The following is a 23,087-nucleotide window of genomic DNA, read 5'->3' on the forward strand; positions in this document are numbered from 1 at the left end:
CCCCTCGAGGGGCTCAGCCTGTAGTGCTGTTCACTGGATGACAGGAATTCCTGCTGCTTGAGAGCAGGGCCGCAACACATTTTGAGGTGCTGCCCCTCCCCCAACTTTAGAAATAGGCCAAGCTATTCATAAGTTGTCTGCAGCACAACTGAGAAAGCAGAGCGCTCTACTTGGCCAGGGTTTCCTCTGGGAAGGACCACACCATTCTTCAGTGTTTAATTACTCTTGGTTTTTATTGTATGAAATCACTTTGTGGGGACAGTGACATAGATTTTCTAAGTCATCAAAAGTGGCCTCGAGGCTAAACCTCCAGACATCAGAATTCTGAATGTAAATCTGTCTTCTTTAATAATAGAACTGTGCAAGAATTTAGACAAGAAATAGTTCAAGTAAAATAGTATTTCTTAAAAACCAGCACCTCCCACAGGTCAAAGGGCATTTTCTAGCCATCTGACAGGGGTGGGCTCACTTGGGTCTTTTGGTCTCTTCCCTTTTAGTCAGTAGCTTGAAGGGAGGACAGGGTCACTGGGCTCTGATATCCTGCCGGATGAGCACGGCAGGTCCTACCAACGCTACTAGAATCTCATGCAAAATTCTGATAGACATTTCGGCACGAACAACTATTAAATGCTCTCGGCCATTGGAGAAGTACTTCTGACACTCCAGTGGCGGCTCAACAATCACTTTGCACTGAAAATCAAAGAACCCTACACACTCATGTTTCACGCAGGGCAGGGCTTCTGCCAGGGGAAGGGCTGCAGTCATGTAATCAAGAGTACTCTGCCACTTTACCACATAGCAACTACCACAGAGGAGCAGGGGGAGGGGGCCTCGGAAAAATCACTAAAACGTTTGACAATCTAATCCAGAAACCGCCAAAATTTTAGTGTTTAATAATTAATAGAACTGACCAAGATATAAAGATACCAAGTTTGAGGGATGGGGTAGGGGTACTCTAGGCTACGCAGGCTGTGATAAGAATGCACGTTTATAAACCTGTCCACACATAGGAGTTAGCTGCAGAAAGCCACTTGGTTTTGTCTTGGCTCGGGAAAACGAGATTCTGGATTCAGTGTCAAGTACCAGCAGCCTGTGGGAGAAGAAAATGGTCATCAGCTGCAGCTGCCACCCGGAGGGCACAGCAGAGCCAGCTCCCTGCAATCAGTCATCTGCTGAGTAACCCACTCTCCATGCACACTAGTCTAGAAAATGCCATTGGAAATGAGTTTGCTCGTGTGTGTGTGTGTGTGTGTGTGTGTGTGTGTGTGTGTGTGTGCGTGTGTGTGTGCATGTGCGTGTCAGCAGAGGGCGATGGATCCTTTGGAGGTGGAGTTGCAGAGTGCTGAGCAGCCTCTTGGGGCAGCAGGAGCAGACCTTGGGTCCTCTGCAGGAGCAGACCTTGGGTCCTCTGCTAGAGCATCTGTGCTCTGGACTGAGCCTCTTTGGACACCTTTATTCAGAGTTCTGACTCCACCCCGTCTCACTTCCGTCTTTGTTTCTCCCATCAGTGGAACACCTCCAATCCTACAATCTTCTGTCACTGCCATAGCACGGCAGGGCTCCTGACTGGGATACAGCACATCACTCCCAGCAAAGCGGCCCAGCAAGCTGGTCATTATCCTAACCTTCCCAACCCCGAAAAGTCTCTTGGATTTCAGAACAACTTCCACTTCAGTCGCTGAAAAGCTGGTTCCAGCCCACGCCCGGAAAATAAGAAGGGGTCTAAGAATCAGCCATTATACATGATCTTCACGTTCTCACATAAAAACCTTGGTAAACCCAAGAAATTACGACTGTACAAATGGACATAAAAGTGAGGCAGAGGCAAAAGGAGGTGGAACTCTTGAGTCTGAAGCCATCCTGGTCTGTATCGAAAGTTCTAGGCCAACAGGGCAGGGCTGCATACGGTTATTTCTCAAAAAAGGGCGTGTGTGTAAGTGCCTCTCCCCCAGCAAACACAGGTGCAGGTTACAAGAAGAAATTCACTACACTAGGTGGTTTTAGAGTAAAGGCATCAAGTCTACAATAAAAGTCACACATGCAAAAAAAAACCTCTAGAACTTAAGATATATGCTCATGAAGGTGGCTTAAATTCTCCGCTGTTTCCAAGAACAAAACAATGAAACATTTCAGTGATAAGGGCAGGGCACCAAAAACACACGTCTCAAAATGCCATCCTCCAGCGGGCCTCGGTGAGCAGATTTCCAGCCAGACACGTGTCCCAGTCCTAGGTATGTCCAATGCAGGTGTAGGCCCATCACAAAACTGTCAACTTACTTAAAATGCAACCACCAAGGGGATAGACTGACTTGAAGTTGAGAGCACTTTTGCTCTTGGAGAGGATCTAGGTTTGGCTCCCAGCACCCACGTGGGGGGCAAGACCTGTCTGTAACTCCAGCTCCAGGGGATCCGCCAACTTCCTCTGGCCTCCCGTAGCACGAGGTATGGATGTGGCAAACACTGGTATGTAAATAAATCTCTTTTTTAATAAAATAATTTCATTCTTTTGTTTTGTTTTGTTTTTTTTTTTTCGAGGCAGGTTTTCTCTGTGTATTCCTGACTGTCCTGGAACTCACTCTGTAGACCAAGCTGGCCTCGAACTCAGAAATCTGCTTGCCTCTGCCTCCCAAGTGCTGGGATTAAAGGCGTACACCACCACCACCCGGCAACATATTAAGTTTTAAGCAATACAACTTGGAAATATTAACTCCTACCCAAGGAATTAATTTAGCATGGAACATTTCAAAAGCTTGGGAGTCCAGGGTGGGGTGGGGAGAGATGCCCGCTGGTGACACAGAGAAAATGGATCAATGACCCCAGGTCACACTGATGGGCCACTCTCTGAGTCCTATGCTGAGGTACCCCCTGCTCTCCTCACCTTCAACTCTTCTGGGCAGTAGGAATCTTGTTCTCCGCGTCCAGCTCTTCTACTCCAGCCTGGGTCATGAGGTCAGCGATATTCTTCTCCAGATCATCAATCCGGCTGCTCATGTCGTCTAGTGGCACAGTTAAAGAGTCCGCACACCAGACACCTCGCCTCTCTCTCCCCTCCAGGCCCCTGTGGACTGGTTCAAGTAGCTGCTTCCCCAGTTTCATCAGGCTACAGGGACAGCCTGGTGGTCAGGGGTCCAGGGTGAGTTCTCTTCCCTGTGCCTTGGTTTCTCCTCGTTAATCCCAGAGGACCCTGTATCCCGCTGGTAAGGTTACAAAGAGGACTGGAGACTGGAGGACTCAGGGAGCACTCCCAGCCAACGGTTACCGGCTACCATGCAAGCCCCTTTACTGGTGTTCCGGAGGGCCCCCAGCAGGGGCTTGCGTAGGTCAGCCGTGTTTCTGGCTCTTGGCACAGTCCTCCACGGCAACACAATATAGCCAAGATCATAAAGACATTTCTAAGTGGGGATGGAGAAATGGCTCAGCCGTTAAGAACACGCGCGCGAGGACTGGAGTGTGGTTCCCAGGATCCACACTGGGCAGCTCACAACCGCCCGTAACTCTAGCTCCAGGGGATCCAACGCCTCTGGTCTCAGCCACTCCCAGTTATACATATAATTAAAAATAATCAACTCTTTGTAAAAAAAAAAAAAAAGGCGACTTCTAAATGACTAACTGAAGTCTGTTTGTAAACCACCCACTCACCCCCCACAGTTGAGAAGCTGCCTCCAAATCAAAAGGATATTCCTTCCGATGATCTGGTCTGACATGATCTGAAACTTGTCTTGCATCTGCTGCAAGAGCGTCTCCACCTAAGAGAAAACCAGAACAAGCCAACCGATTCCAACCTATACCGAGACCCCCTTCCTGGGGCGTGAGTGGGGAGGCGAGGACGTGGACTGGGGGTGGGGAGCTTCCGGAGGGCGTGTGAGGGCTTCAGCGAGGGCCTGCCAGGTCGCTTCGGTGTCCCTGCGGGTAAGGTCGGGAGGGTCCGGGCCGGGGACGACCACGACCAGAGGGCGAGCCCCGCAGGTGCGCGGGCCGAGGCCGCTGGCCACACCCCACGGCAGGGCCGAGAGCAGCCCCGGAGTGTCCGGGCCCCTGTGAGCCTGCCGCTTACCACCAAGGTGATGTCCTGCATAGTCTTGGGGTCCGTCTCGGCCATCTCCCCGGTGCCCAGCTTGGCGGCGATATCTCCGAACCGTCACTTACACTTCGGTTTTTCGGCGCAGACGCCCACAAGCGGACAGTTCTCGCGACAACACAGTCACAGGACCGCGAGGCACTGTGGGTGTTGTAGTTTCCGTCATGCTCCGGAAGATCCTAGGAGGCTTCAGAGAGTCCGGTCTGCGGATAAGCTACGCCCCCAGTCCTTAGCTCCGCCTTCACCTCCCGCCCAGTTCCTCCCTGCGGGCTGAGGGAGCGGAAGGGGAGGAGTAAACGCCGGAAATGGGCCAAAATTATTGGGATTAGCATTGGCTTCTTCCATGGATATAGTCGGACAATCAGGCCTTGGAAGACGGAGCCGGTGAAGAAGCTTGACCCCATGTCTGATACTGTGAGTTCCATCCTCATGACCCACATGTTGGAAGAAGAAACCCGACTCCCACAAATTGTGTGTGCATTGCTGTGACGTGCATGCACACACACAAACATACACAGAAAATAAAGTGTACTATTACTACTACAAAAAAATGGGGGCGGGGGCTTGAAAGATGTCTCAGCGGTTGAGAGCACTTACTGCTCTTTCAGAGGACCCGGGCTCAATTCCCAGCACCCATATGGTGGCTCACAACTGTCTATAACTCCAGTTCTAGGAGTCCTGACATCTTCACACAGACAGGCGTTCAGGCAAAAACACCAGTGCACACAAAATGAAAATGAATAAATTTAGCCGGGTGGTGGTGGCGCACGCCTTTAATCCCAGCACTTGGGAGGATTTCTGAGTTCAAGGCCAGCCTGGTCTACAGAGTGAGTTCCAGAACAGCCAGGGCTACACAGAGAAACCCTGTCTTGAAAATAAATGAATAAATTTATAAAAGCCAAACAACCCCCAGAACATTAAAGTTTGAGGGTACACTGGCTGGATGCCTGCTTTTTACCAAGACCCAGTTTTATATCCTAGTAGATAAATAAAGCAAGATATATGCCCAGGCCTGTAATCCTACTTGGGAGGCTGAACCAGGAGGACCCTGAACTGAGTTCAAGGCTTGCTTGCCTGTGGAAAAACTTATTGAGATCCTGTTTCAGAAACAAAACAGAAACCTAACAAGCAAAAAGGGCAATATAATGGAATGTATCTGGTGGCTAAACACTTGCCCAGCATGAAGAGGCCAGCACCAAATAACAAAACAAGCTCTTGCAATCTCCCTGCCACCTGGAGGGGCATTTGGCACAGTAGACCCAGCTTTGCCAGTGTTTTAGTGGGCTGTAAGTGCCGTCTAACCTGGCTTCTTTCTCTCAACGATGAGGCTGTCTGGTGCTAAGCTTGCAGGTTTCCACTTGTGGAGAAGAGGGGCCAGTGTCAGGAAACAGTGAACTGGGATGCTTAAGTCACAGGTGTGGATCTGAGTTGGCAGGACGCTGGTTCAGATAGTACTTTCCAGGTTCCATAGGTTCACCCAGATGGCTTGCAGGTGAAATCCTTTTTAGAGACACGCACCATTCACAGTGAAGGAAGGTGGGATAGACTATCGTGGTGATTTGAATGAAAATGGCCCCCATAGGCCCATAGGGTCTGGCACTATTAGCAGGTGTGGCCTTGTTGGAGTGTGTGTGTCACTAGGGAGCGGACTTTGAGGTCTCAGAAGTTAAAGCCTGAATAGTGTGTCACTGTCACGTCTAGATGTAGAACTCTCACCTCCTTCTCCAGCACCATGTCTGCTTGCACGCTGCCATGCTTCCTGCTATCATGAGAATGGACTAACTCTCTGAACTGTAAGCCAACCCCAGTTAAATGTTTTCCTTTATAAGAATTGTGGTCACAGTGTCTCTTCATAGCAATAGAAACCCTAAGACTGATCCAATGAACAGAACAAAGGTATTTACTTGTATGCACTGGGGTGGGGTGTCTCTGAGTCTAGCAAACTAGTGAAGGTACTTGATAGCATATAATGTCCGATTGCCCCACCCTACCTTGGGAGGGACTTAAGGGAGGTTCAAGATAGGGCGGGAGGAGTGGCCAATCCCCTCTGCTGAGCCAACACCGGCCAGTTCTCCATGTTTCTAAGTTACAGTGAATTGTACAAACATATGGATGGCTACAGGCCAGGAGACAGTTTGCAAAAGGAGAGAAACAGAGAACTCCAGAGTCCACCAGACCCAGGCCGAGGCCCAGCTCCAAACGGGACCAGGTCTGTGACCTTCCCTAAGTTATTTACTTACCGTGTGTTGTTCTGTCTGCTCCCTAAAGGTAGCAGCATCTGGGAAAGTTTCCATAATTCTGCTTTCTATTGAGTGAGGACCCTGATTTCTAGTCCCACAGGTGGTCCCTATTTGCCCTCATGATCCAGCAACTCACAAGCCTGATCTCAGAGGACTGTGTTTTGGGGTGAGGGTAGGGTAACTCCAGTTCGTTTAGCTGGAGGAAGACTAAGTCTCATTAGCAGTGGTAACTAATAAGATGGGTCAGGGTCGGCCAGGGAGATGTGTGGTTCAGTTGTCATCTGACCACACCCTCTCCAGCCCTCTCCCTCTCCCCTCCAACCTCAATTCACACAGAGGACTCCCTTCCCGTGCTAGACAAGCAAAACAACTGTGTGTGTACATGCATGTGTGTGCATGACACATGCGTGTGAATGTGTCCAGGAATACAGGTGCCCTCAGAATCCAGAAAAGGGAGTTGGATCCCCTGGGGCTGGAGTCACAGACAATTGTGAGCAGCCCAATATGGGTGCTGGGAGTCATACTCAGGTGCTCTCAGCCATGAGCCATCTCTCCAGCCTCTGCCTCCTCTTCTCTCCCCTTCCTCCCTTTTCTGGTAGGACACTGGCGGTCATTGGCTTTGTTTGTTCCTCCTGATTGAGTTTTTCTTCATCTAAACCACACACTCTGAGTGACGGCTTAATTTTCCCTCTTAAAGACAGATGCGGTTTCTGGTGTGTTAAACAGCTGCTTTTCACAAAAACCTCTCTACACTCAGGGCTGTTGCAATCTTTGTGGGAGGCTGACAGGGAGCACACAGAAGTTTTGTTCTGTTAAGGAAGATGTTGTGCATATTTGAAGACCCAGGTGTTGACCTCACCCTCAAGTTTGCGCTCATTTTTCAGCTTGCCTTTCATGCGCAAGTCAGAGAACCCTCTAGCACCTTTAAAGCTTTTCCTAGATTAATTTTAACTTGTAATTCCCTTCCCCGTGTTCAGGACAACTTGGGTTTACAAGAGCTTGCTATGATGGCTTTTGGTTCACGCGGGGCCAGTGTTCATACTCCTGTCTTGGATCTAAATAAAGGAGGACCCTAGTGTGTAGAATATTTTTTTTCCTTCAGTAATTGAAATTGAACCTAGAGGCCTCAATGTGACAAGCAAGTGCTTTATCACCGAGCTATATTCCCAGGCCTCTTTTAAAAAGTTACATCTGTTTAGGTTTTTATCTTACGTTATGTATGTGGGTATTTTGTTTGCATATATGTCTACGCACTCGAGCATGCTTGGTGCCTGTGGAGGCCAGACGATGGTGTCAGATCCTCTGTATATGTGTGTTGCTACTTTGTTTCCAACCCAATTCCCCTGTGAAAGAAAACTCAGTTAACAAAGCAAGCTACAAGCCTAGATTGGGCAGACCTCCCACTACACTACTCTATTCCCATCTATATTATCCCATAGAACTTGCGGTTTCTCCAGGACAGAGCTTCTCTTTCTGCAGCCTCTCCGTCCATCCTCTGTAGCTCCTCTCCTCAGGTTGATTCCCTGTGGCTCCTCCCCTAAACTCTCAGCTCCTCCCCCTTCCTCCTGCCCAATCTTTGGCTGGAGCCTTTATCTGAAAAGTTAAGGTGGGGACAAAGTTCACAAGGTAACTCCTCATCTGCTGCCACTTCTGAGGAGTGGAATTAGCATCAAAATACAGGGCTATCCACAACATGTGTGTGCCTTCGAGTAGGTGCCCCAGGAGGGAAGAAGGGCTGGGTTTCTGGGGAGCTGGAGTTGCTGGTGATGGTGAGGCATTTGATTGGCGTGGTGGGAACTGAACTCAGTCTTCTGTGGGAGCACTGTGCTCTTTTATCTGGGAGCTGTCTTTCCAGCCCTCTGGGTGTATTCCTGAGGGACTAGCATAGGTTTAACAAGAAGGATGGTCCACCTTGAATGTGGGCAGCCCTGTCGCTGTGGGATCAGGGACTGAATAAGGAGAGAGTGAACTGAGCTCTCCCAGAGGCTGACTTCACGTTCTAAGGAGAAAATCACCTGAGGAATGTAAAAGCTCTCCATCACAGCCCCGACCCCACCCACTTTGCCATCACAAGCTCCTCAGTAGGGAATGCAGGGCTTTGCGCAGTTGGGGCAGAGGTCTGCCAGCCAATCAGCCAGCCAGCCAGCTAACCAGTCAATATGCCTACTACCTAGCCACCCAGCCACCCACCCAGCTAATCACCCACCTACCTACCCACCAAGCAAGCAAGCAAGCAGCTAGCTAGCCAGCCAACCAAACAGCCGAACCCAGATTCAAACCCAGAATAAAACAGAGGAGGAGGAGGAAAGAAAGGAAGGAAAGGCTGCAGCAGTTACCAATCGTAAACCCAGCTGCCCCTCCTGCCTCGCCGTCCTGCGTGCTGACGTCAGAGGTGTGCATCTCCCCACTGACTTTTCTTCTTGGAACACAATTAGAGGCAACTGCCCACTTCTCTACCTTCTTGTTAATGTTTTGCTTCTCATCGTATTTATTTTGACTTTGCTCCCACGTGATACTGGCTTTTCTCTTGCGATAATTTTCTTTTAAAATGAACATAAGTAAAATTTTGTGTTCATTTTCACTTTATTATATTTATTTGTGTGTATGTGTGCATGTGTGTGTGTGTGTGTGTGTGTTTGTGTACACAGCCACAGTTTGAGTGTAGAGCTCAGAGGAAAACTCGGGGGAGTTTTCTTCTTCCACCTGGTAGGTTCTGGTGGCCTAACTCAGGTGGTCAGGGTTGGCAGCAGGTGCCTTCATCCCATGAGTCCCATGGACTTAAAATGGTAGTTTGAAGGTGTAGTTGGAACTGGTCATACGCTGCCGGTTCTGCAAGGCAGAGTGGGCTGGGGAGAGGCCTACAGAACGTGGTTGAAACTTGGAGATCTTCTACAAACGTTAACATTTAGAAAACAGCGTTTTAAGAGATGACAGGTAGCCCATGGGGACAGCTGTGTGCCCTTTGAATAGCAACGTTTTTGCAGTCTGTAAGGGGGACAGCACAGGCTGGATCTGGAACATCTGCTTGCTTCCCCTTTGGGACAAACTCAGAGAAACATTGTGGAATTCCTGAAGGTACCAGATGCTTCTTCTTTAGGGAACAGTCTTGTCCCTGGAGGCTGCCCTTTTGGCTGAGAAGAGGACAGGACAGGTCGCGTGCACCCACCCATCATAGACCTCTCTGTAGAGCAGAGGTCAGGGTGGTTAGAGAATAAACTGTCCAGCTGTGGCAGATTTAATTTAGAAACAGCATCACCCCAGGACCTGTTCTTTTGGTTGGGAGGCCCCTATCAAAGCCAAGCCTTGCTGGACTTGGCAGTGCGCTCTGTGCCCTGGGTGTCTTGACTGGGGCCTGGAGGCAGGAGGAGGTCGCAGCTTTGTGGCAGCTTGAAAAAAGAACAGAAAATTGCTTTTCTGAGAAAGGACAGCAAGATCAGCAGTGCCCTGCTCAGCTCAAATTGCTTTGCTTTTGGTTTGAAGTGTTAGTTTACGCTTCTTGCTTTCATTTGAGGCAATTTTCCAAATTAGCATCTCAGTGACTGGGCTGCCAGGAAATCAACTTCCCTCTTATTTACCCAAACCAGCAGTTTCCTGGAAACAGACTGTCCCAGGACGCAGGGAGCAGTTCCTGCAGCCCCTGACTTGTAAGTTTAGGTTCCTTGAGTGCAGCTTCCTCTGTTGTCACTGTCACTGCAGGGTGGATGGCTTTCATATGCTGTGTGGAAATGCTAACTCATTCCTGGAGGTGTCTCATAGAGTTTAGCAGAAAAAAAATACTTGGATGGAATTAGACACCATACTTAACAGGTATAAGACCCAGTTAGAAAGCTGGTTGTGGTGGCACATGCAGGTAGGATTTGCTGAAAGAGGCAGAGGCGGGAAGATTACCAGTTCAAGCCCAGCCTGGGCTACACATTTGGGGGAGATGAGGTGAAGTTACTTGGGCTACTTGGGGGGTGGTGTGAAAACCTAGTGCGGTAGAAATTTCCTAGAAGTTATGAAGGTGATCCTAATGAGGACTCTCTAGAAATGGGGAATAGAGTCTCAACTGGCCACCTCTTGCAGTCAGGTAATGCTTTCAGTGGCTGGACTGGATTGCATTCAGTTGTGCTGCCGGCCAAGGTGGGGGTGTCCCTGTAAGTCTCCCAACCACCCAGGTTTCTGGCAAGACATAGGGTTGCTTTCCAAAAACTGATGACAGGGCCCCATTGTTGACAATGGATGGCACCCACACAGCTTATTGAGCAGTTGAGTGGGTGCCTACGTGGAGCCTTCACAGCTCTGTTCTGACTGTGCATCACGCACAGGGCCTCCATGGGTCTGCCCCCAGGCCCTCTGTTGCTTAATGGGTCTGCCCCCAGGCCCTCTGTGCTTATATTATAGGTATTAGCTAAATCTTGCTAGAGGACTCCTGGCTGCAGGTCTCTGCCTCTTGCCTATGCTCCTGGGATGCTTTCCCTCCTTTTGGGTTGCCGTGTCTAGCTATGATATCACAGTTTCTGCTTCACCTCACTGTATTTTGTCCTGTCTGGTTGTTATTTCTTAGAAGCCTGTTCTTTTCTCATGAGAGACAGAAAGGGAGTGGATCCAGAGAGGAGGAGAGGTGGGGAGAAACTGGGAGGAGCAGTGTGAGGGGAAACCATAATCAGGGTGTATTAATGAGAAAAGAATCTATTCCCCCCTCAAAAAAAAAAAAAAAACAATCATTAGAGATGGCTTAATTTTGCGAGTCTCAGTGGCTTCAACTGCGTAGTGGGGATAATGTTGTTTTAATGTCCCAGGAATTGGGTAGGCTACAAATATAATTATATATTATATTTGTTTCATATGCAAATATGCAATGAAAACTGTAATCTGTATATATATTTAGTGATATGTGTGTAGTATTGGAGGTGGGCGCCAATCAGTTAAGAGCACTGGTTGCTCTTCCAGAGGACCAGGGTTTGATTCCCAGCACACGCATGCAGCTCATTACTGTCTGTAACTCTAGTTCCAGGGAATTAGTTGCCCTCTTCTGGCTTCTGGGGACATGAGGTATGCACATCATACACAGATACACATGTAGGCAAAATATCCAGACACATAAAAATAAAATATACATCTTTAAAAAATGTGTAATGTTTGGCTCACAGAGGCATTTATAAAATATTACCTTAGTCTCTTTTTTACTAAAGATGTCTCTGAAGTATTCTTGCTATTTGTCTGTTTATTATCTATATATTCATTACCTATTTCCTATCTACATATGTCTATCTATCTCTATCTACCTATCATCTGTCTGTCATCTATCTATCTATCTATCTATCTATCTATCTATCTATCTATCTATCTTTCTAATCTATTCATCCATCCATCCATCTATCCACCCACCCACTTGCCTACCTATTCTATATACCCCTGACAATGGCAGATTAAAGAAGAGAGGATTTTTTTGAGAGGTCATTTCCTGTTCAGATCATGATGGTGGTATATGTGGATAGCCACAGTTCTGGTGGGACACAGTCCAGGGAACACAGTGGCAGGAGCAGGAAGCTGTTTGTCACATTGCATTAGAACTCAGGAAGGAGACAGCAGACAGGAAGTAGGGCTGGGCTACAAAGCCTCAAGGTCTACCCTTGGTGACCCACTTCCTCCAGTGAGGCTCCATCTCCTATAGGCTCCACAACTTTCCCAAGCAGCACTGACTGCTGGTGACCAAGTGTTCAAAGGAGTGAGCCTGTGGGGACACTTAACATTCAAATTACAACCCTGTCTGTCAGAGGGTGGAGGATGAAACAGGAATCTCTGGTAGGTGCAGATGACCTTGAACCCTTGGTCCAGCCGGCCGTGACTCCCAGGTGTTAAGATTACAGGGAGTGAATGGGTGTCTGGGAGGACGTGAGTTAACTTCTGGATAATTGATATACAAAAGATCCAACTGAGGCTGGAAAGGCCCCAGTGACAGAGCTTGCAGCTGGTGCAAACGGCCTGAGTTCAGATTCCATTGAACTGCATTGGGTGGCTCACAACTGCCCTAGGTCTAGCTTCAGGGGATCTGCCAAGCTCTTCCAATTTCTGCAAACATTTGTATACACATGACATATAAAAACAAAACAAAAAATAAATCTCTAAAAAAATCGGGCAGAAGCCCTTATGTATTAATGAGCCATGGACTGTTCTAGAAAGGGTTGGAGATACTTTAGAAATTACAATGTTCTGTAATGGAAGACATTTCTAAGGTCCCAACATTAATTTAGCATAGCATAACACTTCTTAGAAAAATTTTACAGGAACTTAATAGCAAAAGAGACTATCAAGAAACGTGCTTCATAGAGATAGGTACCTCATAGTCCAAAGCGCTGCCACCTCAGCGTGTCGGTTGTGTTAGTGACTGCCACACAGCTATAAAAGAATCCCACAGAATCCCTCAGGATGCTGGGCATCCATCTCCATGAGGAGGAGGTAGGACAGAGTAGTCCATAGCTTGGTAGGAAGTAGAGGCGAGACAGGAAGTGTCTAGGAATCCAGACTTTCTTTCCCTCAGTGGCCCACTTTCAGTTAGGTACTTTCTGCTGTTTCTAGACAAACTCCCACACCCTTGAAAAAAACAACTGGGAACTAAGCATTCAGTACTTGAGTCTAGAGGCATTTTATGCCCAAGCCATAATACTGGTGCAGATGGATAGGCACGTTGGCTACGGCTTCAGACTGTGGTCTTGTGGCCTACGGTAGCATTTGATCAGCTGTTGCTACCACATGGAGAGCTGTGATACTGTGGTGTGGTAGGAGGGTGTGAATGATCCTGGCAGCCACTTCCCTGGGTTGTGACTTCTCTAAGTGTCTTAGTCAGGGTTTCCAGTGCTGTGGACAGACACCTTGACCAAGGCAACTCTTATAAAGGGCAGCATTTCATTGTTCTGGCTTACTGGTTCTGGGGTCCAGTCCATTGTCGTCAGGGTGGGAAGCATGGCAGCGTCCAGGCAGGCATGGTGCTAGAGTTGCTGAGAGTTCCACAGCTTGTTCTGAAGGCAAACAGGAAAAAGCTTCCAGGCAGCTAGGGGGAGGGCCTCAAAGCCTACCCCTACAATGACTCACTGCCTCCAACAAGGCCACACCTCCTAACAGGGCCACTCCCTGGGCCAAGCATATTTAAAGTACTAAGCTTCCTTTCTCTTGATTTTTTTTTTTTTCCCAAGACAGGGTTTCTCTGTGTAGCCCTGGCTGTCCTGGAACTCACTCTGTAGACCAGGCTGGCCTTGAACTCAGAAATCCACCTGCCTCTGCCTCCCAAACGCTGGGATCAAAGGCGTGCGCCACCACGGCCTGGCTTTTCTCTTGATTTGTAAGCTGCCTCATGTTGAAATATACTGTGCAAACTTGATGAGCAAACTTGGCTGGGAGAGTGCTGACTTAGCAGGCATGAAGCCTTGGGTTCCGATTCCAGCACTGTGTAAACTGGGCAGGATGGTGCATACTTGAATTCTAGCACTCATGAGGTGGAGACAGGACAAGCAGAGGTTCAAGGTTATCCTTGGCTACAATGGGAGTTTGAGGCCAGCTGGGCTATGCTAGACCCTGTCTCAAAAAAAAAAAAAAAAAAAAAAAAAAAAAAAAAAAGGCAGAAAGGACATTCCCTATGGTCTGCTTGTTCTATCTTCAGGGTGAGGTGTGCTGTATTATTTTGTTTAAAGATTGACCTACCTCTGATTATCTGGCTCCTTGAAATGATAGTCTGAGAGTCTTCCCGGAGCCATCAAATCCGCCCACTGTTCTAAGAGGCAAAGTCTTATTTTACTTCTATATCTACCATGAAAATCAGGTGCCTTTGGTGTGAGACAGGCTCACAGCCCGGAGCTTCACAAAGCAGGGTTCCAGGAACTCACCTGAGTGTGTCCCCCTCCCCTTTGCTGGGGTTGTAGGCGTGGACCAACATCCAGGAACCCACCTGAGTGTGTCCCCCTCCCCTTTGCTGGGATCATGGGCGTGAACCACCGTGCTCAGCTTTTTATGTGGGTTCTGGGGATCTGAGAACTCAAGACCTCACCTTTTCTAGGTAAGCCCTTTATTAGTCGAGCCATCCTGCTGGCCCCCGGTCTTGACCTCTTTCCTTCGGTGTTCTTAGCTAAGTCATAGTGTATATGAAGAGAAGGGGGAGCTCTTGTTCTTGTCGCCTTCAGCAAGTGCCCACCTGGGCATGTGTACCTGCTCTAGAGATGGCTCCAGGTCACCCTGAAGGATGAATTTTCTGACCGATGCTTAGCATTGTCTCAGGCTCCCCTTCACCTGGTGCCTGAGGATGCTCCTTGGTCTGTTCAAGAGTGAACATTCCTCCCTTTCCTGCCTTGCAGGAGGACAGCATCGGGGCACAGCAGGGAGGCTTAGAAGAGGACCAGTTTGTATGGTGCGGATGTGCAGGCTCAGAGTCCCCCCCAGCTGTGTGCCCAGGGAGAACTATTATATCAAGTTTAAGATGTGGCATCTTTTATTTTAAAGAGGACATTCGTGTCTGTGGACTATGACAATATGGATGACCTGCTTTCTGTGTTCATCTAATTGAGGGTGGAGGATAGGCCTAGGAGTCTTCAGTCACTTCACAGTCATAGGGATTAAGGCATATTCTTATGCTGGCACGGTAAGCCTGTGTGTGTGTGTGTGTGTGTGTGTGTACACACGCATGTGGAGGATAGTAACAAGTGTGGAGGATTCTCTGTCATTCTCCCTGTGGTCCCTCGAGGCAGGGCGCCTCACTGACTGTGGGGCTGTGTCTTGGTTAGGCTGGAACCCAGCAAGCCTTAGAGATCTTCCTGCCACTGCCCACCTCCCCCACCCAAAGCTGGGGCATTCGTGGGGCTCTTGGCTCTTGGTGGGTGCTGGGATCCGAGCTGTAGCCCTCATGCTGAGGACCAAATGCTCTTAATCACGGAGATCTCTCTCCAGCTGCCCCAGTCCAGCCTCTAGACCCATTTACTCAGCAGACAGACAGGAATCCAGAGTGGAGGAAAATGAATCCAGCGTCAGACACACCAGACACAATGTAGAAACCAGAGGAGAGCCACTGCCCTGCAGTTTTAACCACCGATACCCATTTATTTTAATGAAAAAAAAATCTCTGCATTCTGTATGGTCCAAGTGGAAACGAAGAGCAGTGTGTGGACCTCTGCCCACGTAATCTCTCTACAACAAGGATGAAGTATGACCCTGCTGCTGGGGGGAGGGCAAGCTCAAAAGCATATGGCCAACACAGACTGCAGAAGAAAGCATGTGTGTGCAAGGACGTGTGGGGCTGAAACCTTTAGTAAGCAATGGCATTAAAATATATATACCAAGACCCTTACCTTACCCTGGTTCCTGCTGAGCTCTGAAGCCACAGGCCAGCACTAGCATCATTCCATAGAAAGCATTTTGGTGTGAACTTCGATGGTTCATTTACGCTTTGTCAACGAGAAGATAACTCTCATGGGAGCACTGATGTTCTTAGCCTGACATGCTCACAGGACAAAACTCAACTCCTTTCCAGACATAATGAACAACTCTTTATTCTCAGCGTGGCGAACAACAGCAGTCACACGGAAGGGTACTTTTAAAAACTACCTGGGCTTACTCTATTTTATGCCTGTATATATGAAACAAACGGTGCGGATAGGCGTAATGCGTGTGTACACGTGTGGGTAATATATGTGCATACAAGACGGTGCCCGTTGGTCTCTTTGTAGGTACACCATGATGACATTTGTACTTGTACATACACTGAGGAGGGAGAGGGTCGCCACCACGATCTGTGTCACCACAAGGACTGTAGGACTGTGGGTCTGGGGCAGTACAGTGGCAGACTCTTGCCCATGGGAGAATAATTCAGCCCTTATCCTCTGATGGCAAGATGCCGGGCTCTCCATTTGGGAATCCGGACATCAAGCCATGCCATCTGGTGGTAGTGGGGCATGGTGGCAGTCCTACTAAGCAGACTTCTTTCCCTTGCCCTTACCCTACCCCAACCCCTGGACCTGCCTGGCTGGTGGGTCAGCATTCAGTGTTTAGACTAAGCAAGCCCTTGCTGTAAGAGTGAGTGACAGACAGACAGCTCAGTGGACTGACCTTGACTGGAGGGTGGAGCTGTCTGAGTTTCCCCCTCCTCTGTCTAACCATCTCAAAAGCAGGCGTCTCCTGCAGTCTTCTACACAAATACTGGGTCTATACACAGACAGTTACCCATCCATGTACAGGTAGGAACCCACCACACAGCAGCGTTGGGGGAGCACTGGCTAGCAACATGTGGACACATCAGAAAAAGTAGTCATTGTTCCTGCTCCCTAAGATCCAGTGACACACATGATCTTTAAACATTCAGGGCCAATCCAGAGGGTTCCATTAATCAAAGGAGGAGGGAAGATGCTGTCAAACGGCGGCGGCGAGGTACAGATTAAATGAAACAGCAAAGAAAACGGAGGGCGTGGGGCAGTTGAGGCCTGGTTGTGAAGTTTGAGAGCTGTAAACGGCAATCTTCAGATTTGGATAGACTTTTTTTTTTTCTGTGTTTTTTTTTCTTTTTCCTGTTGCTATGGCAACTTGGGAGTCAAGCTTCAGATGTGTCGTTCTCACAGACCTGAGTGGAGAAGGTACAGAATTAGGTCGGGAGTATCACAGCTCACTTCAAAACACTCAACTACACCAGACCAGTGACTGACAGGCTCCAACACGCACCACACTCCTCTGAACACTATGTCTTTCTTTAGCGTGGAGTGTGAAGACAGGATTATCTTGCTGGTACATCTGCAGGAGTTGAATTTGGGGCTGTGATTAGAGACCAGCAGTACAGCAGCAGTTCTTGGCATCTGAAGCCCAGCGCACCCCTCAATAAATACAAAAGTTGGCTCTGAAAGTGCTGATGCGTTCAGGCAGCAGACTTCTTCCTGGGAGCAACAACAGCTGTCGACACTGGTCCAACTGAGCCTGTGTGCTGATCGTTAGCTCAGATGTGCTGGGCCAGGAATACACTGAACGGAGCCGAGAGCCAATCACCGAGTATCCCCTGTAGACACACCTCTCTCTCTTTCATCCATCCATCCATCCATCCTCTATCTATCTATCTATCTATCCATTTATCTACCTGACTCTTAATCATCTATCTATCCATTTATCTATCTTTAATCTATCAGACCTCTTTCTATCATTAATCAGACAGATCTATTGTCAATCAGACATCTATCTACCTAACATCTATCCTTAATCAATCATCTGTCTATCTTCAATGAACCAGACAGACATCCTTATCTGTCTATCTATCTATCTATCTATCTATCTATCTATCTATCTATCTAATCTCTCCATCTCTTATCTGTCTGTCTATCTACCTACCTATTATTTATCCACCAATCATCTATATGACCATATATATATTCTGCCACAGAGTGAAGGACTCACTGGTAGTTCTTGAAACACCAGATTAATTTCCCATTACTGACAAAACAAGTAACCACAGTCCCATGAACCTGGATCCCACACATGGATCCCCTGACAGTTCTGGAAGTCACAAACGTGAAACGAGTCTCATGGATTTAGTGCCAATGTGTGGCCAGGCCTGCATTCTTCTCTGGGGCTTTAGAAAAAGAGTCACTTCCTCACTAGCTTCCAATCTAGAAGCAGATGTAGCCTGTGACTCCTTGAAGTTCAAAGCCAGCAGTGTGGTATCTTGTTTCCCTGCCTCTACCTCCCTGTTATCCTCACATGACTGCTCCTCAGCATTTTTGTAAAGACTGCGGTTACATCAGGCTGGTCCTACTAATGCAGGGTGTTTATCTTCCCATCTCAAGACACACGGCCTAATCAAGTCAGCAAGGTGTTGTTGTCAAATGATGTGACTTGTTCATTAGCTCCGGGGAACGAGGAGAGGACATCTTTGGATGTCCTACTTGGCCATCCACAGGTGTGCAGCTCCATCGTCCAAAGATGATAGGACACGCCCCACAAGTGGTACCTACCCATCAATGGCGAGTGTAACAGCATCCCAGTTCCTGTCCATGCCCCTATGCCATGCCATCCGTGAGGGCTCTCTCTACTCATCTCAGCCTTGTGAGCAGGGAGGACCTTTGTCCCCAGGATGCCCAGATCCAGTTCCTTTTGCTAGTTCTGTCTGCAAGCATTCCCATGTCCATGTGACTCCAGCATGAACTATGCTGATTCCAGCCCAGATGGGGGTTTCACCAGGCCCAGGAAACAATGCCGTCATTGCTAAAGCCCTCTCTTTCTTGAACTTGTGTTACAGAGTCTGGTGCCATGGAGGAGAGAAGCAGCCCACCCACAGTCTGTCACTCATTTGGGCCTGGTCAGCTCTTTCAGAGATGCTTTGGGTCTGCCTCTAACCAGGACCCACTGAGGATAGGAGCTTCTGCCCAGCAGCTCACCCTGAGGTGGTCTTTACCTCCTGACTGTGCTCGGGTCTGATGCCAGATGGTTGTAAATCGTAACTATTTTGAAGACATGTACTAAGGTTGTTCTTTGCATCTGTTGTTGTTTGGAGGCAGGGTATCACATAGGACAGGCCAGCACAGAACGCATGGTGGAGCCCAAGGTGGCCTTCAGTCCCTCAGCCTCTCAAGTGCTGGGGTAACAGTGTGAGCTGCCCTGTCCAGCTCAGATTGTCTACAAAGTCTTTTTTAGTATGTTTGTGCATTTGTCTGTACACATATGTGTACATCCATTTGTGTATCTCTCTCTCTCTCTCTCTCTCTCTCTCTCTCTCTCTCTCTCTCTCTCTGTGTGTGTGTGTGTGTGTGTAGGCCCCAGAGGTCATAGTCAGGTGTCATCTTCAATTGCTCTTTACCTCAGGGACTCTCACTGACCTGGGTCATACAGCCTCAGTTAGATTGGCTGGCCAGCGAGCTCCCCAGATCCCCCTGTCCCCGTATTCCCAGCACTGGGAAAAAGGCATGCCCCACCAGGATAAGGGCATTCACCACTACACCTAGTATTTTATGTGAGTGGGGGGTAGATTCGAACTCAGCTCCTCAGGCTTGTGCAGTAAACACTTGTGGAATAAGCCGTCTTTCTAGACCTGTCCCCTTTGGGTTTTTAAGTGATCAAAAGCCACTCAGCCATCTAGCTGCTGCCATTCTCCCAGTTCCAGTGCGTGCTGAGGACCTGAGGCAGACTCCTCAGCTTTGGTGCCCACACGGGACATTTGGGGCCAGGTAGCTCTTTCGGCAGGTGCCGCCCATCTCATGCTTGGAGGACCTTTAGCCCTGTTCCCACCTCTCTCCACTGGATGCCACTAGCAGTGTCCTCTTTGTCACGACCAGTGAGAAGTAATTCTAGACATTGCTAGCTGTTCCTTAGGGGACATTGGCTAAAATAAAAAAAAAAAATGGGGGCCTAGTAAAATCCATTAAGTTAGCCTGCAACCCTTTGTTTTCAAAAGATAGTCTCCAATCCCTGTTTTAAGTCAATTTAGATGATCATGTAAATGATCCCAGCTCCTGGGGCTGCTGGGATGGTTCCATGTGGTAATTTATATAATTTATGCAGAGCATTTTGATGCCGTGTTTGTGGCACAAGGAAATCCCTTGAGGATCAGCTATCAGTGTCCCTAAAGTCAAATGGCCTTAAAGAACCACAGTGTCCCTGCACAGCCTGCCTGGCATCGGCTGCCAGCAGAGGACAGCCTTTCTGTGTGGCCTCTGTAATTTAGGGTCGTCCCTGTGCCCCAGGCACATCTCACAGCAGAAGGGAGCAAGGTATAAAGGCACTCTAGGAAAGTCTAGAGAAAGGCAAACCTGTCATTAGGAAAAGCAGCTGGGGTGAGCCCTGGATTCAGGGAGGGGTCAATAGCAAGGAGAGTGCCCCCATTACAGTGTGTCTGGCAGCTGGGTACAGCCACCAACATTCGCTTAAACTGGATTTTAAAAAATGGGAATAACATCTTAATAGAGATTAAATGAAAAAAAAAGATTGTCTTTGGCTCATCTTTAAACTTTCTAAAAAAGAAATTGCTCTTTTTTGTTAAAAAAAGAAAAATATTTGATTTTAGTGTATGTGAGTGCATGTTGTATTTCTGTATTGTGTATGTATGTATGTGTGTGTTTCTGTGTGTATGTGTACATGCATGTACATATTCATGTACATATTCATGTGTGTGTCTGTGTATACATGGATGTGTACATGTGTGTGTGTGTGTGTATGTATGTGTGTACTCACTGATGCCAGTAGGGAGAGACAAATCCCTTAGAGCTGGTGTGTGAGTCCATATGTGTTTCTGTGTGTGTACATGTATGCTCTTGTGTGTATGTGTATCTGTGTGTACATGCATGTGTATAGTCATGTGTGTGTATCTATGTGTACATGCATGTATTCATGTGTGTATACATGCATGTGTACATGTGTGTATGTGTGTTTATGTGTGTATGTATGTGTTTGTATATGTATGTGCATCTGTGTGTACATGCATGTGTACATGTGTGTGTGTGTGTGTACTCACTGAGGCCAGAAGGGAGAGACAAATCCCTTAGAGTTGCAGGTGGTTTCCAGTTGTCTGATGTGGGAGCTGGGAGCCCAGTTCTATCCTCTGACACAACTGTAAACACTCTTAGCCGCAGACTCCTCTCTCCGGCTCCTTTGGACGTATCCCATTGTCATGAGTATGGGAGTCCATAGGCCAGAAAACAGCCTCAGGGGTCATTCCTCAGATGCTGCCCATCGTTCTCTCTGAGACAGGGTTTCTCACTGGCCCAGGACTTGCCGTGTGGTCTAGAATGACTGCCCATCAGTCCTGGGGAGCCTCTTGCCTCCTCTGCCAAGCACCACAAATGTGTGGCAGCTGCTGATCCTGGCTGTTTGTTTGTTTTTTTCTTTTAACTGTTAGTTCTGGGAATTGAACTTACAACTTCATATTTGCAAACCTAGCTCTTTACTGAGCCAGCCTCCCGCTCTCAGCTTCCTTACAGCATGCAAGCTGTTCTCTAGTGGCCCCCTGCCACACCTCCAGCATTGGGGTTTCAAATGAAGTAGGGTCAGGGTATGGGTTGTCTGTGCATGAAAGAGATTATCCAGATCCCCAGAATCAGGGCTAAGACTGCCAGCAAAGCAAGGCTTCTACTGTACCCGCTGCTCTTGCTTTCTGGTGTCCCATCTCATATGAAGCCGGATGGAGTGTTACAGTCTTTTCTAACTTCTCCACCTCTGTCTCCAGTACCACCCTCAGCCCTTTATCTGTTGATTGACAGAGACTATTTAGGAGAGTATCCATCTCTCCTTCAAACTCTCTTGAGTCAGGAAGACAACAAATTCATCACAGTCACAAGTGAAGACAAAATGACCAATGAGGGGCAGGAACGGAGCTGGAGGACTTGGAGCCTTGAGGACTGTGGGTGGTGATGGCACAGTCACCAGAGATGGGTGGGAGGAGGGCTGATGACATGTCTCTGGGAGACTCAGAGCACAGACAGCCAGTGACACACTGTCAGGATCTCCTTCCTGCGCTCTACCCACAGAACTCTGGTTCCCCGCAGAGCTTCAAACACTGCAGATGTCAGATGTCAAAATATGTGACCTGCCTACCCTGTCACCAGGACGTACCACACTGTGTTCCCTCTACCAAATTTTCATTCTGTGATCATACCAGCAATTTCTCAAAATTTAAACTCCAGGGCTCCAGAGCCTTGTGGGTGGCAGAAGCTGATGTAAACAACTGCCAAGGTTAAAACCGGACCAACATTGCCCCACAGGAGAGTCTGGCAGTGCACGTTCACTTCTCTCTGATTTATGTTACTCAGCTGAGGTGGTTTGAATAGCAAGGGCCCCCATAGTCGCATGTGTTTGAATGAGTGGCCAATAGGGAGTGGCACTATTAGGAGGTGTGGCCTTGATGAAGGAAGTGTGTCACTGTGGGGGCGGGCTTATGTTCAAGCTAGGTCTAATGTGGCACACGGTCTCCTACTGCCTACAGATCAAGATGTAGAACTCTCAGCTTCTTCTCCAGCACCATGTTGACCTCCATGCTGCTGTATTTCCTGCCATGATGACAATGGATTAAACCTCTGAACTGTAAGCCAGCCCTAATTAAATGTTTTCTTTTAAAAGAGTTGCCATGGTCATGGTATCTCCTCACAGCAATAAAACCCCAACTGAGATATCAGCCTAGTAAAATTTTTTCAAAGTGATGTGTCATTGTATCAGAGTTATACAGGTAATAACTATTTCATAATAGTTAGCATAAGCATACTATGCTTAAGCATAGGAAGCATAAGTTATAAATACTATTTCCTTCCTTCCTTCCTCCCTCCCTCCCTCCCTCCCTCCCTCCCTCCCTCCCTCCCTCCCTCCCTCCCTCCCTTCCTATTTTTTTTGGGAAATGGGTCTCACTGTGTAGCCCTGGCTGGCCTAGAACTCACTATGTAGACTATGCTAGTCTTGAATTCACAGAGCTCCACCTGCCTCTGCCTTATGAGTGCTGGGATTAAAAGCAAGACACCAACATTAGATCTATTAAATGCTGGAAGCCAGACTGGTCCAAGGCTTTCTCAGAGGCCTTGATAAAAGAACAAAGGGAATACCAGCTTTCTGTCCTTGCTGGGGGTGGAGGGGGCAGACTTGATAAGATCCAGTCTGTGTCTGGGCTGGGTCTGTGTCTGTGTTGTCTGTGTCATCTGTGTCTCTGTCGGGGTTGTCTGTCTGTGTCTGGGCTGGGTCTGTGTCTGTGTTGTCTGTGTCATCTGTGTCTCTGTCGGGGTTGTCTGTCTGTGTCTGGGCTGGGTTTGTTTGTGTCTGTATCTGTGTCTGTGTCTTGGTCTGGGTCTGGTGCC

At 48.2% G+C, this 23,087-nt stretch overlaps 2 protein-coding genes across 2 annotated transcripts in view; both read right to left on the bottom strand.

Annotated features, from left to right (window-relative positions):
- Positions 1-864: 864 nt before the first annotated feature.
- Positions 865-4,192, bottom strand: Hsbp1 (heat shock factor binding protein 1). Its single transcript, XM_052167003.1, has 4 exons — positions 4,055-4,192; positions 3,680-3,746; positions 2,879-2,999; positions 865-1,090 (listed from the first exon to the last, which is right to left on the bottom strand). Exons 1-3 carry the CDS (start codon positions 4,097-4,099, stop codon positions 2,881-2,883), a joined length of 231 nt encoding a protein of 76 aa, XP_052022963.1. The 5' UTR covers positions 4,100-4,192; the 3' UTR covers positions 865-1,090; positions 2,879-2,880.
- An 11,615-nt stretch (positions 4,193-15,807) lies between these two features.
- Cdh13 (cadherin 13) overlaps positions 15,808-23,087 on the bottom strand; it is a 1,029,145-nt gene continuing 1,021,865 nt past the window's right edge. Inside the window, exon 14 of the mRNA XM_052167056.1 lies at positions 15,808-16,897. Within this exon, the coding sequence (XP_052023016.1) occupies positions 16,890-16,897 (8 nt within the window). The 3' untranslated portion in view covers positions 15,808-16,889. The remainder of the gene's footprint in view (positions 16,898-23,087) is intronic.

Source organism: Apodemus sylvaticus, chromosome 21 (assembly GCF_947179515.1).
Source record: "Apodemus sylvaticus chromosome 21, mApoSyl1.1, whole genome shotgun sequence".
NCBI classification, from domain to species: domain Eukaryota; kingdom Metazoa; phylum Chordata; class Mammalia; order Rodentia; family Muridae; genus Apodemus; species Apodemus sylvaticus.